At 56.7% G+C, this 16,676-nt stretch overlaps 1 protein-coding gene across 4 annotated transcripts; it reads right to left on the reverse strand.

Moving 5' to 3' along the window:
• Positions 1–5,643: 5,643 nt before the first annotated feature.
• Positions 5,644–16,349, reverse strand: SHKBP1 (SH3KBP1 binding protein 1). 4 transcript variants are annotated; one of them, XM_042919695.1, is made up of 18 exons: positions 16,225–16,349; positions 15,948–16,001; positions 15,752–15,797; positions 15,573–15,646; positions 15,228–15,286; positions 14,928–15,008; positions 13,004–13,165; positions 12,831–12,921; positions 12,551–12,741; positions 11,642–11,757; positions 10,739–10,826; positions 10,506–10,622; positions 9,387–9,557; positions 8,273–8,428; positions 7,775–7,871; positions 6,570–6,748; positions 6,209–6,320; positions 5,644–6,096 (listed from the first exon to the last, which is right to left on the reverse strand). In XM_042919695.1, exons 1-18 carry the CDS (start codon positions 16,308–16,310, stop codon positions 5,877–5,879), a joined length of 2,100 nt encoding a protein of 699 aa, XP_042775629.1. In that variant the 5' UTR covers positions 16,311–16,349; the 3' UTR covers positions 5,644–5,876. The 4 variants fall into 4 exon arrangements, with proteins under 4 accessions (XP_042775629.1, XP_042775628.1, XP_042775631.1 ...); XM_042919694.1 differs by having other exon boundaries at positions 6,209–6,323; XM_042919697.1 differs by having other exon boundaries at positions 5,953–6,096; positions 6,279–6,320.
• Between the last annotated feature and the right edge of the window lie 327 nt (positions 16,350–16,676).

Below are 16,676 nucleotides of genomic sequence, written 5' to 3' on the forward strand. Positions count from 1 at the left end.
GCGACTGGCCTGGGCAGCACCGACAAGCAGCCACGCTGTAAACAGGGGTGGAAGTCACTCAGACCCCTAGCCCTCTCAAACTGCCCAAAGAGGGCAACGGTGGGTAGGGGAGGGAAAGTCAAGAGAAGGCTTGAGAGCAACTCGAAATAGATGTTTAATTAATTTGTGGCACTGCGCTGGATGCCTGCTTCCCCGTCTGCACAGTGGGAGGCAAAATGGCTTAGATTCTCCGCGCATGAAAGTCGCAGCAACCCTACTTTAATTTGTTTTCTCAAGTGTTTAGTGGTAAAGTCTTATTGGTAAGGACATTTTAAAGCCTTAATTATTTATTTATTTATTTTTAATGACGCAAAGTGGATCTTTAAGTTCACTGCCAAGCCCGTACTGCCTGGGAATCTAGAACCCCGCCCTCCCGCACATCTCTGTCCTTGACTCAGCCATCATCCCGAGCATGGCCGGCAGGTGGCGCCACTTCCACAGGCCTCAGCGGCTGGGGAGGGAGGTCCTCTTTTTGACTGTGGGTCCAGCGGGGTGCTGAGGAGGAGGAGGAGGGGGATACAGAAGGAGCCACGGCCCAGAACTGGGAATCCCAAGGTCCGAGTTCTAGACCGTTCCTGCGCTTCCACGCGCTGTGTCCTGGAGCCAGCATCTCCTTGTCTTTGGGCCTCAGTTTCCCGCCTGATCAGGAGGAAGGAGTTCTTTGAGAAATCCCCCGCTCACTGGGTCTCAGATTCTGAGTAGCGGAGTCCTCAGCTCCAGCGCAAGTGCTTCGCAACCAAGGGGCCCCCCAGACAAATCCATTATCCCCAGGCTAAGGGGGACGAGGGACGAGGACGCGCGCTCTGGCCCCGAGAGAAGGGCAGTGGGGAGATGCTGTGAAGGGGACGTCGGGCTCAATGACTCTTTCCAGACGGGTGGGGCTCAGTGGGGAAGGAGGCCGCCCGAATGGGAGCCTCCGGGACCCCAGTTCTTGCTGTTATCCCTCCCGCCTTTTCTCTGCGTTAACCCCTTCCCGGCCCCGCCCCCGGCGCGGCTCGGGTTACTAAACGCATTCGCAGAGACCGAGGCGGGAGCAGAGCCCGGGGCCTTTGTAACGGAGCGCTGGGCCGCAGAGCGGGGGGTGGGGGTACTGGGCAGACTGCTTCCTTCGATCTCGTCACCCGTAGACAGGAAGGGTGGCTATAACCCCCGCATCTATAGGAAGTTTTGGATCTTTTGCCGCGAAATCACTGGTACCTCATTCAAGCCCGGGATCCTCTTTCTAGGAAACAAGAGCATCCCCAACCCTCAGGAAATCTGAGGACCCCCCTCCGCACAACCCCTTGCAAGCCCCTCCGCCATCAGGCTCGAAGTCCACGTCTTCCTAAGTCACTAGGAAACCCCAAGGGTCCCTTTAATTAATCCACTCGTTCCCAAACCCCAGAAAATCAGTACATCTTAACTCCACCATAGAATCCCTTCATAACCTCCCAGACTCCTCCTTAAGCGCCCAAGAAGCTTGGGGAACCCCATCCTAGCTGGGGGGCCCCACCCATCTATCATCTTAGGAAAACTCAAAGCCCCATTCCCATATAAACTGGGACCCTTCTCCGGAAAAAAACAAACAAACAACCTGGAATTCCCTGGGGCTACATCCATCTATCACACCGGCGGGGACTCCCTCGCCTCAAAATCCCAGTACTCCCCGGATTCTAACCCCTGCAAAGTAGAGGGCCCTAACAAATCCAAGAGCTCTGGCTCTTTCATCCCTACCCTGAAGCAATGGGTTCGTATTCCCCTAAATCCGCAAGTCCTGGTCCTCACGGACCACCAGACTTATTGGATGGAGGGGGCACAAGGAAGAAGGGGCCGCAGCGGGGCTTACCCGGCCTGGCGGCCCGGGATCCCCGCAACCTCGACGGCCTCCCTGGGGCTGGGGCTGGTGGCGGAGGCGGCGGCTGCGAAGAGTGGCAGCAGCAGCACCAGCAGGAGGGGGCGGCGGCTGCTGGGGCCAGGCCGCCGCATCGTGTCCGGCGTGGAGTCCCGCTCCAGGCGGGCCGTCTGTCCAGCGGGTCCGGCTTGGCGCGGCCCCGCCCCCCGCCCCCGCCCGAGGCCGACTCATTTTCTCCACAGTCTTAGCCGCGGCTGCGAACTTCCCGCCAATCAGAGCCCGGTGCCGCCAGGGGGCGCTGTCCGCGCGGCCAATCGGAAGGCGGCAGGGGAGGGGCTAGCGGGACAGGTGCCGGGCGGGGGGCGCTGGGGCCTGGAGTTCTCAGTGCTGGAGGCGAAATCGGGAGTCGGGTACCAACTTGTGAACGAGAGCCCAAGAGCGGAGGTGCTGGGACCCCCCCACCACCACCACGGTTGGGAGGGACGCATAGGCAGTGGGCCCTAAATTAGACTCAGGCCTCATCCTTCGCTCACAGTAGTGGGAGAATTTGATCAGAATTTGCTCCCTGACTGGTGTAAACGCTGGAAGCCCCCATAGGTGTCCACTTCTCACACTAGAGGCTCAGGATTCTGGGTGGGGGTAGTGCTAATCCTGCAGTAAGCCCCAGGTCCGACCGCTCTGTGGCCCCAGGCCCACCCTGCACCTTCCCAAAGGGTTTTCCCTTCTCAAGGCCCTGTGCTGTTGGGGTTCCGGGTCCAACAAGCAGAATCTTGTTCCTCGGAAGGTTGTAGCCTCTGTCCATCACAGGACCGAGTCTCTGCCCCTGACCCACAGACTTGGCTTCCAAGGGGCTCCTAGAGAACTGTTCTCCTCCTTACACCCCTCTCCGCAGCTGCCCCTAGGGGGTACCAGACTCCCCTTCCCTATCCTGAACCTTTAAAGATTCCCAACAGCACCCCTCCCACTGCCAGAATTACAGACTCTCTCTTTAGAGAATTCTAGTCCCCTCCCTTTCTAGGGACCCCAAGCCTCAGAGGGCCTTAGGCCCCATCTGCACTCTCTTTAGGGAGGTCCAGGCTCCAAGCTTTTCTTATGGCTTCCCATCTCGGTAGGTCACAAGCCCAGCCCCTTTTACTTCATTATAAACTCAAGGCCCCACCCTTTCCCCCACCCTCGAAATTTGCCCCGCCTCTCTTCTCCCAAAGGCACCGCCCCCTGAGTTTCCGACCCCGGCTCCCTACTTGACCCCTTCCCGTCTGAATTTAAGGCCACTGCCCTTCCCATAGCGAATTCCGGTGCAGCCCCATGCTTAGGATTCCCAAGCCCCACCCCTTTCATGTTTGCCCCGCCTCCGAGGTTCCAGGCCCCATCCCTCCAGGCGGTTTGAGCCTTTTAGTTTCCAGTTCTGGATCGCTAGCTCCGCCCCCAGTGGATCACAGGCTCCACCCACACAGGATACTAGGCCCCCTTCCCTGATCAGAGGGCCCACCCTAGGCTGAGAACATCAACCGATCCAGCTTTGTCCTCATCCCCCATTCCTGCTCCTTCCAGTGGAGGGGCGACCCTTTCACCCTCCCCTGTTACAGTGAGCACCGGGTAACTCACATAGCCCCGCTCACACTGTTACTGCCACCTACAGCAATCCACACCTCCATCCCACACGGACACCCAGAAATCCAGGCCCACCCACCATCCAGGGCCACGCAGCCCCTTAGAGCAGTAACGATGACACTCAGGGACATTCGTGGGCTGTCTTAGCATGATGAGGGAGTGCCTGACTGCCCACTGAATGTGTTCCGTGTCCCTGTTTTTGGGAAGCCCCCACAATCCCTGTTAACATGGCCCTGCAGGACAGCATGTCCTGGCCCCCCATGCCCCCCTCCGTTGCCCTCCTCCTCACCTCCTACCCTGTGGCTGGAGCATTTGCTGGGGGCGCTGCTGAAATTCCTCCCTTCTGCCTGGGATCCGGGGCATCTTCAATGCTCGTTGCTAGGCAACAGCCTCTGGCTCACCACTACAACTTCCGGGGATGGCGTTGGCTTCCCATCCCCCCTGAATTTGGAGTCCCCAGCTCCCAATCCTTCCCCATCAGTGCCACTATCTCCCGGGGTCGTTTCTATGTCATCCCTTGGATCCTGATCTGATCTCAACCCTTCAGAATCCCTGAGTTCTGGTGCTGTGGCATTCCAGAAGCTTCTTCCCATCGTGTGCTCACACGCTGGGTTTTATCCCTGGTATTAACAGACAGACAAATCTCTTTAGTGTTCCAGATTTTCTTACATTTTCTCTATCAGTTCTAGAATCACCAGCAACCCAGAAACACAACGTGTTCCAGATTCCCTGGCAAGGAAAAACTATCTCAGTATTCTAGATCTGTGAGCATTATAAAACATCCCACATTCTAGATTCCCTGAATTTACAACCCCTCCTCCTATGTTCTAGACTTTCTAACATTCAAACATTCCCTAGGGTTCTGAATGCCTTGGCATGTAAAAATATTTCTAAAGTTTGAGGTTCACAGGTATTCCAAAACACTCACGTTTTTGAATCATTCATCTCTGTTCACATTCTAGATCCCCTGACAATCCAGAGGCCCTTGCCATTATGGGTTTCTTGGAATGCAAACAAACCCTCTAGCGATCCAGAAGAGCTGACATTCCAGAATACCCTATGTTCTAGATTTTCTAGTACTCCACATTGCTGTTTCCTACAATTCTCAGCATCTCCAAATCTCCGGCATGCAAGTGTAGAATCATAGGCATTCTACAACACTCCCCTGTTCTAGAACCATTGACTTCCAGGTCCTTTGGTCAAGCAACTTCTGTTGTGTGGATTCTCTGAAATGCAGGGCAGGGGGATCCTAATATTGTTCATCTGCTAGCACTCTAGAATATCCCTGTGTTCTAGATTCCCTAACACTCCGGACCCTTCTCCACTATGTTACAGAAACTCTGGCATTCCAGAACTAATTTCCCTTTTCAAGGGAAATCAGCATATTCTAAAATCCTTGTTCCCAGTCTGCCCCACTTTCTTTCCTCTTCGTTGGCTCAAGGAAAAGATGCACAAATCTTTCCTGAGAAGTTGCCATGGGAACAGGTATTATTTGGGGGAAAATCTCAAGGATATTAAGCTAGAGTGAGCTGAACCTGTCCCTCATAACCTCTCTGGCATGGGCAGGAAAGGGATGTGGGAAAGGTGTTTGTGATGGCGATGCTTAGGGTACAAATGTTCAGGATGTGGCAATCACATAGCTGACATCTGTGTTTCTGTTGACCTGTGGCCAGTCGTCCTTGCTTGTGGTAACAGTACCCCGATTCACCTTTCAGGAATTCCTCCTCCAAACTGTCAACCTCCTGGCCTGTGAGGGCACATGACCCCTGGAACCGTGGAAGGCCTCCATCACACCGGCCATAGTGGCTGGTTCAGGGATGGCCGTCTGACTAAATTCAAGTCAATAAGAATCAGTCGTGTGATTTGTTGCTGTTGCTAGAAAAAAAACAAGTTGCTAAGGAGGTACCTGGAGTCATCTTGGCACCGAGAGGGGAAAACCTGAGTATGATGCATCCCAGAGGAGAGCAAAACCAAATAGATGGAAAGACGTTCTGGACGAGTATCTGAATCCCTGGATCCAACTATGCCTGAAGCCAGATGTAAACCATTACATTCCCCTTCTTTGCTTAAACCAAGAGAGACAGATGTTCCTAAATCTACAGCCAGACATCTGGCTGGTCCTCACATCTCTCCCACCCTTTCCCTGGGGGTCCCCAAACCCTCTAAGAATGTCAGCAAGGTGTTGGCAGTGACAACTTTATTAGGGGAGGGTGACTTTGGCTCCAGAAAAGGGGGGGGGCAGTGGGGGCCTAGTAACAACGACCATTCCAAGGAAGCCCTGGCCCTGAACCCAGGGCTCTGACAGGAAGCAGGGAGGCACCTGAGCCCTGCCACCCCACCCCACCCCGTCCCCCGCCCAGGACCTGGGTATCCAAAGGCACCATGGCGGCTGTGTTCAGAAGGAAGTCTCATTGAGCTTCACCTTGGGGGGTGCAAGGGGAGCCCCGAGACCCGTGGAGGGCCGAGGCGCTGGTGTCGGGGGCCGTCGGGACTCTGGCCCACTCCGCACCAGCTCCTGGCAGCGTTCCACAAAGCTGCCTCCCCCGCGGCGCCGGGCCTCAGCCTGGGGGGGGCTCAGGCTCCCGAGACGGCCAGACAGGGAGGCTGAGTGGAGACTGGGGGGCGGTGAGGAGGGTCAGTGAGGGTCATCGTGGGCAGGGAGGCAACTCCCCCCCCCTCCCCCGCCCCTCCCCCATTGCACAGAAGGGAAAGTGGAGTTCAGTCTACCTGGTGAGAGAGGTGCGAGGGGAGGGGCTGGGGAGAGAGCTCCGAGAGGAAGCCAGTGGCACCGGCTCACCTTGCTCCAGCTGCTCCATCAGCTCTTCCTCGGTCAGCCCACCTGCTGGGGGGGCAAGACAGGGGCCACTGGGCAAGGGACAAAGGTCACACGCAAGGCTTGAGGCCAGGATAGGAGCAAAAATGCAGAGGTCAAAGGCTAGGGGTCAGAAGCTACGAGAGGGCGGAAAGGTGAGGGCAAGCTGGGGTTCAAAGGCAGAGGAAAGGGGTCAGAGGGCCAGAGCCTGGGGAGGGAGACTGGCAAAAGAGGTTGTGGACAGGGGCCGGCACGGAGGCCAGGTATAGGGAGTACCAGGGGCCTGGCCGAGGCCGTCCATGGCAGTGGTCAGGTCCCACATGGCCAGGCTGCCATTGGCCTGGCCGGTGAGCAGGTAGCGCCGGGGCCGAGAGCCGAGCCGCCGGGAGCCCTCACACTCGAGCACCGTGAAGGCGGTGGTGGGGGAGCCGTCCACTGAGCGCACCGAGCACACCCTGAGACGGAAGGGAGAGGGGTCACCCCGGCCCCGGTCCCTCTCCTCACCTGTACACCCCTTCCCGGGCCACAGTCCCCACCATTATGGCTTTAGTCGCTGCCTCTCCAACCGCCACCCCAGGCTTCTTTCCCCTTCCCCCATGTACTCTCGGGGTGCAGCGGCCTCTGGGATGGCTCCTGTCCAGCATCACCCCACGTCCCCATGGGGATTCTCCCCCAAATCTGCTGCTCTCCCTTCTGGTTCCTGACTCAGAGAAGGCCTGTCATCCTGGGGGCCTCCCTCCCCTCCTATCACCAGCTTCCAACCCCCTGCCCCATCCCTTCAGCCTCCAGGGCCCCCTCCTCCCCTCCTGTCTGGCCCTGGTCAAGCCCTGCCGGCTCCTGTCCCCACCTGTCCCAGCCTCTTCCCTGGACTCTCGGACTCCTGTCCCACCTCCAGTCCAACCCCCATGGTGGCCACGGCTCCCCAGCAGCCCAGGCCAATCTCAGCTCCTTCGTGCCCCTCAGCAGCCTGTTCGGAGGTCCGGCCCCCAGACCACGTGCACCTCACTGGCTGTCCATTCCCAGCCTTCACCCACGCTGTTCCTTCAGCCCGGCGCACCCCTGCCCCTCCTTTCTTCTGCTCATTGCTGTTTATCTCCAAGGTCCTCACGAAAACCCTCACAGGCCCCCTCCCCAGACTGGAGCAAGCACCTCCTCTGGGCTCCTACAGCTGCCTGTGCCCCCCCCACCCCCATCCCCGGCACCCCCACCTGTGCCTCCTGCCCCGATCCCGGGCTCTGGCCACACCGACCTGCGTGAGGTCCGGCACAGGCACCTGGGGCTTCCCCAGCCTCACTGCTACCCACACATGTCACACCTTGAATTCCTCCAGCCCCCAAACCCAGGACCAGGCCTCGTGCCCCCTCCCAGCCTTTGCTCCTTCAGGCGTTCCTTGGCTAGGACCCCCTTTTGGCCTCCGTGACCCAGCTGGTGTCCTGCCCTCTCCCCTGACCACCCTCCCCGTTCGATGGGACGGTCCTCACCGCTGGCCAGTGGATGAAAGACGCACAAAGAGCTGGCTGGCGGTTGGCACCACCTTCTGAATGAACACTTGCTGGTCGTCCCGCTCGCCGTAGGGGCCTGGACCAGGATGGTGGGGGGAGTCAGGGCCAGCTGGGCTCCCTGGGACTCTAGACCCTAAGGCTCTGCCCCCTTCTCCAAGATGAGCCCCCTCCCAGGACTAGGTCCCCATCCCCAGCTTTCTGGAATTGGGCGGGGTCAGAGAGGGCTGAGGGTCAGTCAGTGGAGCTCAGGGCTGTGGGGTGGGGGTCCCGGGTCAGGTGGCGGTCAGCAGGAATCAACGGGGTAACAGAATTCAACAGGGGTAGCTGGGAGTAAATGGAGATTGACAGGGGTCAGGTGGCAGCCAGGTCAGCTGGGTGGGTCAGGAGAGGTCTACAGGGGGTCAGGGAAGGAGCCAGTGGAGGCCAATGGGGGTCAGGCAGGGTGCATGGGATGGGGGGCCAGGGGCTAGTAAGCACCAATGTCATTGCCAGCGCTGCAGCCACCATGCCCGTCGGCCGACTCCAGTGCCAGGATCTTGAAGGAAGCGAGTGGGGTGGAGCCGGGCTGGGTGGAAATCATGCCCCGGAAGCGAGTCACGGACCATGTGCGCACGTGGTTGTTGTCGGCACAGACTGAGGAGCACAGGGGCAACGGCCGGTCAGGCCAGCTGTCATCACCGCGGCCCAACCTTCCCGAGCCCCAGGATGACCCTTTTCAAAGGTGTCAGGATTCGGGCCCCTCTGGATTCTTCCCTTTCAGAGAATTCGCTCTTCCCCAGAACTCCCAAATGGTCAAAAATCCTCTTGGTTCTTCCTCTAAAATTGTTCCAGAGCCTGATCTCATCTAACCCTGTCACTGTCCCCACCCTGGTCCTGTCCATGGCAGCAGCCTCCTCCTGCTCCTGTCCTGCCCCGACACATAGCCAGAGAGTCCCTGTGAATAACTGTGTCAGATGATGGCCCTCCTCTGCTCACAACCCTCTTTCCCATGATACCTACCCAGTCAAGGGCAAGGACAAAGTCATCTTCATGGCTTACAAGGTCCTACTGTCTCCCTTGCCCACTCTGCTTCCTCAGACACATCTATCATCCTCCTGGCTCAGAGCCCTTGCAATGCCTGTTCCCTCTGCGAGAATGTTTGTCCCCACCGAGCTGCACTGCTTATTTCCTTGGTTTTGCTCAAAGCTCCTTCCTCAGTGACCCCAACACTCTCAAGCCACTCGCACAACTTTTGTTTTTACCCATGGTCTTCATCGTTGCCTGTTGTTGACTTATATTCTGATTTATTTATTTGTCATCTGCCTTCCCGCAGAACATCAGCTCCCTAAGGGCGGGCACTTGGCCTGTCTTGTCCATCACTGTATCCCCTGGGCCTGGCACACAGTAGGTGCTCAACCAGTGTTTGCCGAATTGATGAATTTCTTACTCTTGCTTAGATGGGTCCCCTTACACTATTCTCTCACTTCTGCAATTACTGTTCCAGGTTAAAATTCCCTCCCCCCCCGGAGGTCCCACCCCCTGGTTTCATGCTCCCCTCCGGGACATCCTCTTGCGAGGAGATGGGCAGTTGGGGCAGCCCGGTGAGGCCCACCTGAGATGAGGTGCTTCTCCGAGAGCATGATCTTGGTGACGGGGCTGCGGTGCACGGTGAAGGTCTGGAAGAGCTGAGGCCCGGAGCCCACGGTCTCGGGGTGCTGCACAATGACCCGCACACCCCCCGAGCTGGTGCCATAGGCAATCTCGATCCAGTTCCCGCTGTCACCTGGTGAGGGGCCGAGGATGAAGACAGCGACAGGGCCACAGGGAGACAGAAACCACGGCAGAGAGAAAGAGAAGGACAGAGATAGAGTCAGAAAGCAAGGAGAGAGGGGCAGACAGAAATAATAAGGCAGTGAGATGTCAGAAAGGGAGAGACAGAGGGAGAGATCAGAGAAAGAGAGGAGCAGGGACAGCAACTAAGGCAGAGAGAGAGACGGAGCTAACAAGAGAGGGGACAGACAGAAAAATAGAGGGGCGTCTGGCTGGCTCAGCTGGTTAAGCATCTGACTTTGGCTCAGGTCATGATCTCACCATCCTGGTGAGGTCTCACCGTCCTGGGATCAAGCCCCGCGTCTGGCTCTGCACCGACAGCTCAGAGCCTGGAGCCTGCAGCCTGCTTCAGATTCTGTGCCTCCCTCTCTCTGCTCCTCCCCAGAAATAAATAAATATTAAAAAAATTTTTTTTTCTCTCTCTCCCTGTGCCCCTCTCCTGCTTGACTGCGTGTGCTCTTTCTCTCTCTAATAAATAATTTTCTAAGTAAACGATAATTAAAAAAAAAAACAAAACCTAGCCTAATTTTCTGCATTTAAAGCCAAGAAACCAAATCAAAAAAACTGTCCCCAAGTGAGAGAACTCGGTTTCATCCGCCGTAAAACACGCACCCTCTTTGTTTTATGAGCGTGGAAACATCATGTCCTCATTGCAGAGGTGGAAAAGAAACACAAAGACGAACTGCTCGTGGCCAAGTCTGGCCCTGGTTGGAGAGACCTGCCACAGCTTACATACAAGCGGTGCCCAGTGTTTGTTGAATGACTAAGGGAGAGTTGAATCTTTTCTCTTCCCAGTAAATCTCACGGGGTCATGCTACACAGTGGTGGGGAGGCGGCTGTGGGCTGGGGCTGCTGGCAGCGGGGTAGGGGGGGTAGATGGGGGGAGCCGGTCATAGCTTACTGGTCTTGGGGGTGAGGTAGACGCTGAGGGCCGTGACTCCGTCCTCTGCCGGGTCCCGGTAGAGCTCACTGACAAGGAGGTCGTTGTCCTTCATGCGCAGGGGAAACTTCTGCACATCTAGGGTGGGTGGGGAGAGCAGCGTGGGCTCGTTCAAGGTGCTCAGCACCCCCACCCCCTGCCCCCTGCCTTCCCGGGGAGGTTCTCGGGCACGCGGGGTACCAGCTGCTGCTCACCCACGTAGTAGATAGAGCCGTTGTCACAGCCCAGGAGGAGGAAGGAGCCCGCCGCGTCGTAGCTGGTGATGGGCTGCACCTCCTGGACCTGGGGGCAGGCAGGACCGGCTGTGGCCGGGAGGTCCTCCCTGCCTCCACCTCCACGGCACCCCTCAGGGTGCTCCTCGCCACCCCCCCCCCCCCCCCCCGCTTCCAGAACCTACCCGGGGTTTCTAGGCCCACTTCTCTCCAGCCTCACCGGCTCTAGTTCTATCTCCATCTGCGTCTCTCTGTCTCTGGAAGTCTCTGGGTCAGCGCTTCTGCCTCTTGGCCTCTCTTTGACCCCATATTGCTGGCTTTTCCTATTTATTTCTGTCTCTCTCTACATCCCTTCGGCACCACCGCCTTCCAGTCCCGGCTTCACTCTGCCCACCCTTCCCTCTCTCCATCACCTCTTTCTGACTTCCTCTATTGCTTTTTGTCTGTCTCCCCCCCCTTTCTCTCTCTCCTTTCTCTGCTTTTCTGTCTCTCTCTCCCAAACATACTTTATAGGAGAAAGCAATACCGTAGGTATATTTTTCTTTATGTTTTGCACATGGCTTGGGAGGGAACGACAGACGTGTGCACGTCTGTCTCCTACGGCATCTTCACTCACCTGCTCCCCCATCCAGTGCCTGGAGAACCCGCTCTCCTCCTTTGCAAACCTACCATCTTCCCTGTCAGCTCAGCGGCCCCTCTTCCAGAAAGGCCTCCCTGACTCCTCCTCCTTAGGCCTTTATCACCCCGGCACCCCCACCAGGATCTGGCCCGCTGCTGGGCTCTCCGGCTGTCTCCAGTTGGGCTGGGGCAGGAAGGAACCCCTCCCCGGGTCCGTGCAGACTGGACGCCTGGGAAAGAGGCAGCCAGGCCGGCCACCCCTCTGACCTGCCAGTGCTTGGTGACGGCGTTCCAAACCCCGATGCGCCCCGTGTGGCTCGTGGCGATGAGCTGGTTCCCAACGAAGAATAAGGCCTCCACGGGCACCCCCAGATGGAAGACTCCTGCAGAAGGCAAGGAGCACTCAGCCAGGACCCCGCTTCCTGGGGGAGAAGGAGGAGGACTGGGGGAGAAGCCAGTCGCTCAGTGGACCAGGAAGAACTCCAAGGGCCAGCGGATTCGGTGGGGCCACAGAATCTTTATAGGCTAGAGGATTCCAGCAGGAATTACAGAGGATTACACAGGCCAGATTTCTGACAGCATGTGGGACTCTAACATGGTCGCAGTTTTCAATAAGGCAAACCGACGGGCGCCTGGGTGGCTCCGTCGGTTGAGCGACCAACTTCGGCTCAGGTCATGATCTCACATTGTGAGTTCGAGGCCTGCATTGGGCTCTATGCTGACGGCTCAGATCCTGGAGCCTGCTTCGGATTCTGTCTCCCTCTCTCTCTGCCCCTCCCCCCCCCCCCCCCCCCCCCCCCACACACACACTCTCTCTCTCTCTCCCTCAAAAATAAACAAAACGTTAAAAAAAAAAATAAAGCAAACAGAGATGTCTAATGGGAACATAGACTCTAGCCGGCTCTGGGATTCCCCTGGCATGGAGGTCTAACAGGGCAGGGAATTCTGGACGTGGGTGGATTTTTCTACAAGCCAAGGAATTCGAACAGGATACGGAATTCTAAAGGGTTGGAGCATCTTAATAATGCAAAGAATCCCCATGGGTGTAAGAACTTACAGAGTGGGTTAACAGGCCAGAGAATTCCAACGGGGTGGAAGAGAATCCTAACAGACCACAGGGTGAAGCGTAATTCTAAAGGGCAGAAAGAAGGTTCTGGAAAAGTCGCGGCGCCATACCTATCTCGGAGCCCCCGCCTTCTGCCTGCAGAGCCCACAGCAGGATCTCGCTGCCTGTAGCCGCTGCCACCATCTTGTCATGTTCACCCAAAGCCCCACCCAGCGCCCGGGCTGTGAGTGCCAGTCGCTCGATGGGCCAGTCCAGGCGGGGACTGGAAAACACCAGCTGCCAGCCAGAGGCTTCTTTTAGCCTGGAGGATTGGGGGATATCATCAGCCCTCACCGCAAGCCCTTCCCACCAACAGGGCTTGAGCCTCCGGCCACCCCCCTCCCCGAGCACCTATAGCAGACAAGAAACTGGGTATAGGCCACAGCGATCCAGTTGTGGTGTCCACACACCAGGCGCACGATCCCCGGCTCCTCTGGTGGCCCTTGGGGGGGAAGAGCAGGGATCAGGGCAGGGTCGCAGGGACCCCACTGGCTGCCCCAGTCTCCCAGGAGACAGAAACATACCCGATGGGGAGGGAGGGGCCCTCTCATCCAGCACTCGGCCCAGCAGCCCTGCATTGCCCAGGTTGGGGGGCATCGTGTTGCTCCGTCGAACAGGGGCTGGGCGTCCCCCCGACTGCTGGGGCCCCACCAGGCTGTGCCGGTTCCGCCGCTTCACTGGGAACGCTGTGGCGGGGAGAAGGAGCAGAGTGACAATAGCTGTAATAATTGCCACGTAGCAAGCGCTTCAAATGCGCCAGAAGCCGACTTCCCCACACGTGGGGGCATAGTGTCCCGGGCGAAAAGATTCAGTGGTGTGGGGACGTGGCACGAAAGGACACGGAATCACCCAGCAAGTTACTGCCTTTTCTGTTCCTTTGAGCACATCACAAGGGCCGAATCAGTTTGGCGCTACCATAACGGTGCTATCTTTTCAGTATTTGCTAATCTTCTGTTTTAAGAAATGGAAGCCTAGGGGCGCCTGAGTGGCTCAGTCGGTTAAGCGACCGACCGACTTCACCTCAGGTCATGATCTTGCGGTCCGTGAGTTCGAGCCCCGCGTCGGGCTCTGTGCTGACAGCTCGGAGCCTGGAGCCTGCTTCGGATTCTGTGTCTCCCTCTCTCTGACCCTCCCCCGTTCATGCTCTGTCTCTCTCTGTCTCAAAAATAAATAAATGTTAGAAAAAAAAGAAGAGAAAAGAAATGGAAGCCTAGGGGCGCCTGGGTGACTCAGGTCATGATCTCACAGTCTGTCAGCGCAGAGCCGGCTTGGGATCTTCGGTGCTCACCCCCTCTGTCCCTCCCTGGCTCCCACTTGCACTCTCTTGCTCTCTCTCACAAAAATAAATAAAACATTTAAAAAAAATTAAAAAAAGAAAAGAAAGAAATGGAAGCCAATTTCTTTGGCAGGCAGTAGCATCATAACTGTTATTTCAGGGTTTCATTTTCACATTTACTTATTTATGGTATGAAGGCAGTGATAGAAAACTTCTATTTATTTTTTTAAGTTTATTTATTTATTTTTTGAGAGAGAGAGAGAGAGAGAGAGCACAAGTGGGGGAGGAACAGAGAGGGAGAGAGAAAGAATCCCAAGCAGGCTCTACACTGTCAGCACAGAGCCCAACGCGGGGTTCGAACTCACAAACCGCAAGATCATGACATAAGCCAAAGTTGGACACTCAACTGACTGAGCCACCCAGGTGCCCCTAAAGCTTCTACTTAAAATGACTCCTTTATGGGGTGCCTGGCTAGTTCAGTCGGAAGGGTATGCAACTCTTATTTTATATATGTTTATTTTAATTATTTTTGAGAGAGAGCGAGCAAGGAGAGGAGGGGCAGACAGAGAGGGGTACAGAGGATCCAAAGCAGGCTCCATGCTGACAGCAGCCAGCCTGATGTGGGGCTTGAACTCACAAACCATGAGATCATGACTTGAGTCAAAATCAAGAGTCGGATGCTTCACCGACTGAGCCACCCAAGTGCCCTGAGTATGTGACTCTTGATCTCGGGGTTGTGAGTTTGAGCCCCATGCTGGGTTTCCAGTAACCACTGAGGCATATCTTCCATGGCCAGTGGGGTTGCTGACCTAAGGTCCCATGGAGATTATGGTCAATAATTCCCCTTAATATTTCCACCTCCATGCAAAATGTTTTATTTTATTTCTTCTAAGCTTCCTCCCAGGGAAATCAAACGTGGACTACAACCCCCATCAGGCTCCAGAACATACATCCTAGCCTCAGGGGACTAGCTGGCCCACTGCCTCATTGGAAGTGAGTTCCTACTTCCTTTCCAAGCATCAGTCCAGCCTCTGATATAAGGCTAAAACTCCCATCATGTCTCAGGGCTCACAGCACAGGTAAGCACAGGGCTCACAGCAAGGGCTGTGACCTTATGGGAAATGTAGTCTTTAGTCCACCCTCCCTCCCCTCCATCCCTTAGCTGTGCCCACCTGGTGGAGGCAGGTAACCGTTGAAGAGAACGTTTCCACAGGAAGATCGGTCCAACTCCTCCCGCAGCTGCAGGCGTCGAACTGAAGCAGAATAACTCCATGCTGGGACTTGGGGGGTACTGAGGCAGATTCTAACCCCCTCGCCAATCTCATTCTCCACCCCCATCCCCCAGATCCAGGACCAAATCCAGTGCTCTTGGCTCTAACCCAAACTTCTTTCAAGAGAGGGGAAGAGGGAGCATCTTGAGAGCTGGGGCTTGTTTTCTATGCAGTGAGGATGCTCATGGGGCCCCCACTTACCCAGAGGAGTGAGCCCATAGAACTGGGCTTCGTGGAGGAGGCTGGAACCGTGGACACCCCTGGGTAGTAGAATTGACTAGGGGTCAGAGTCTGGGAAATGGGAGTGAGTGGAGAATTCTAAGGAGGAAGTTTTCAAAACTGTACAAAGAGTCCCAAGAGGTAGCAAATTTTGACTGGATCAAGACTCTAAGGAGTGATGTTATTATACATGGGCAGTGAAAATGTGCGTGTGTGGTGTTTGGGGTAAATTCTAAGGACACGATTTAAATATGATCGAGGAGCTTAGGTGAACATTCTGAAGGGAAGAAGGTGAAGACAGTGGGGTCCCTTTATCCCCATGCAAACCTGGGGTCCAACTCTTTGGTGCGCAGGAAGTTGAGGATGGGGGCGAAGACGGTGGGGTCCCTGTCGATGAAGATCTGCGGGAAGGGGGGCAGAGGATGGATGGGACAAAACACGGGGCTGAGTGGGGCTCCTGTCCCTCCTCCTACCCGCTGCCCCGTTTCAGCTCTTGCCCTACTCACAGCTCCAGTCTCATCTTTCAGTGTAGAGATGCGTCCGCTGAGAAGACTGTTGGGAGGGGATGCAGAGTAGGTGTAAAGGGCAAGGGTGTGTGTGTGAAGGGGGTGGAGGGTGGGGAGGGTGAGTGGGGCATTAGGTTTTCCCATACCCTCTCGTCCTGCCCCCCACCACCCGACCCAAACTGTCTCTCCGGATCACCTGGAGAAGAAGGAGTCTGGGATCCAGGTGAGAGTCTGGCGAGAGGTACTGAACCTAAGCGGGGAAAGTGAGCGCACAGTAGGGGATGGAAGGATGGAAGGAGGGAAGGAATGTAGCTCCTTACCCCACCGCCATCCCGGGCGCCAGTCCGAGCACTCGCGCTTTCAGCAGGGGGCGGAGCAATCCTTGATGGACAGGGATTCCCCCAGAGAGAGGCGGTACTCCCACCCCGTTCCCGGTCCCCGAGGTGGGGGCCTCAGGAATCTCCTACACTCACCTCTTGCCTCCCACGTTCAGATGAATCACCTCCCCCGGAGGCCCCCGACTCGGGACCCCTTCTGCTGCAGGTGCCGCGGCTGCCATGGCCCCCGGGCGAGCCGGCCGGCCAGCACCCGCTTCCGGGTCTACACTCGGGTCCCGCCCCCCACTGCCTGCTCATTGGCCTGGAGACTCCCAGAGCCACCGGCGATTGGACACAGCGCTCACCCGTCGCAGTTAAATTCTCCGCCTCCTTAAAGGGACCCGCCTTTCCTGTGCTGGACGGGGCGCACCGCAAGGCTGTTTTGGGGAAGTTTAGTTACAAGGGCTAGCAAAACATTCCCCTAGGAATGGTTCCCATTTTAGGAATGGAATCTAGGTGCTTCGTCGGGGACGTGTGTTTAGACCCCGAAGTTAGTTCACATCAAGGGGACATCTAAATGTTCTCTGCAGCCGCAGTCTCTCCCCGCG

This window comes from Panthera leo, chromosome E2 (genome assembly GCF_018350215.1).
Source record: "Panthera leo isolate Ple1 chromosome E2, P.leo_Ple1_pat1.1, whole genome shotgun sequence".
Taxonomy (NCBI): domain Eukaryota; kingdom Metazoa; phylum Chordata; class Mammalia; order Carnivora; family Felidae; genus Panthera; species Panthera leo.

Excerpts from the sequence above, each read along its gene's own strand:
- SHKBP1 (XM_042919694.1), bottom strand. The coding sequence starts at position 16,310 with ATGGCAGCCGCGGCACCTGCAGCAGAAGGGGTCCCGAGTCGGGGGCCT. Across the intron at positions 15,009-15,227 it reads CTATGGGCTCACTCCTCTGG|TTCGACGCCTGCAGCTGCGG; the intron begins GTAAGTGGGGGC and ends ATTCTGCTTCAG. Across the intron at positions 8,429-9,386 it reads GGAGAAGCACCTCATCTCAG|TCTGTGCCGACAACAACCAC; the intron begins GTGGGCCTCACC and ends TGTGCTCCTCAG.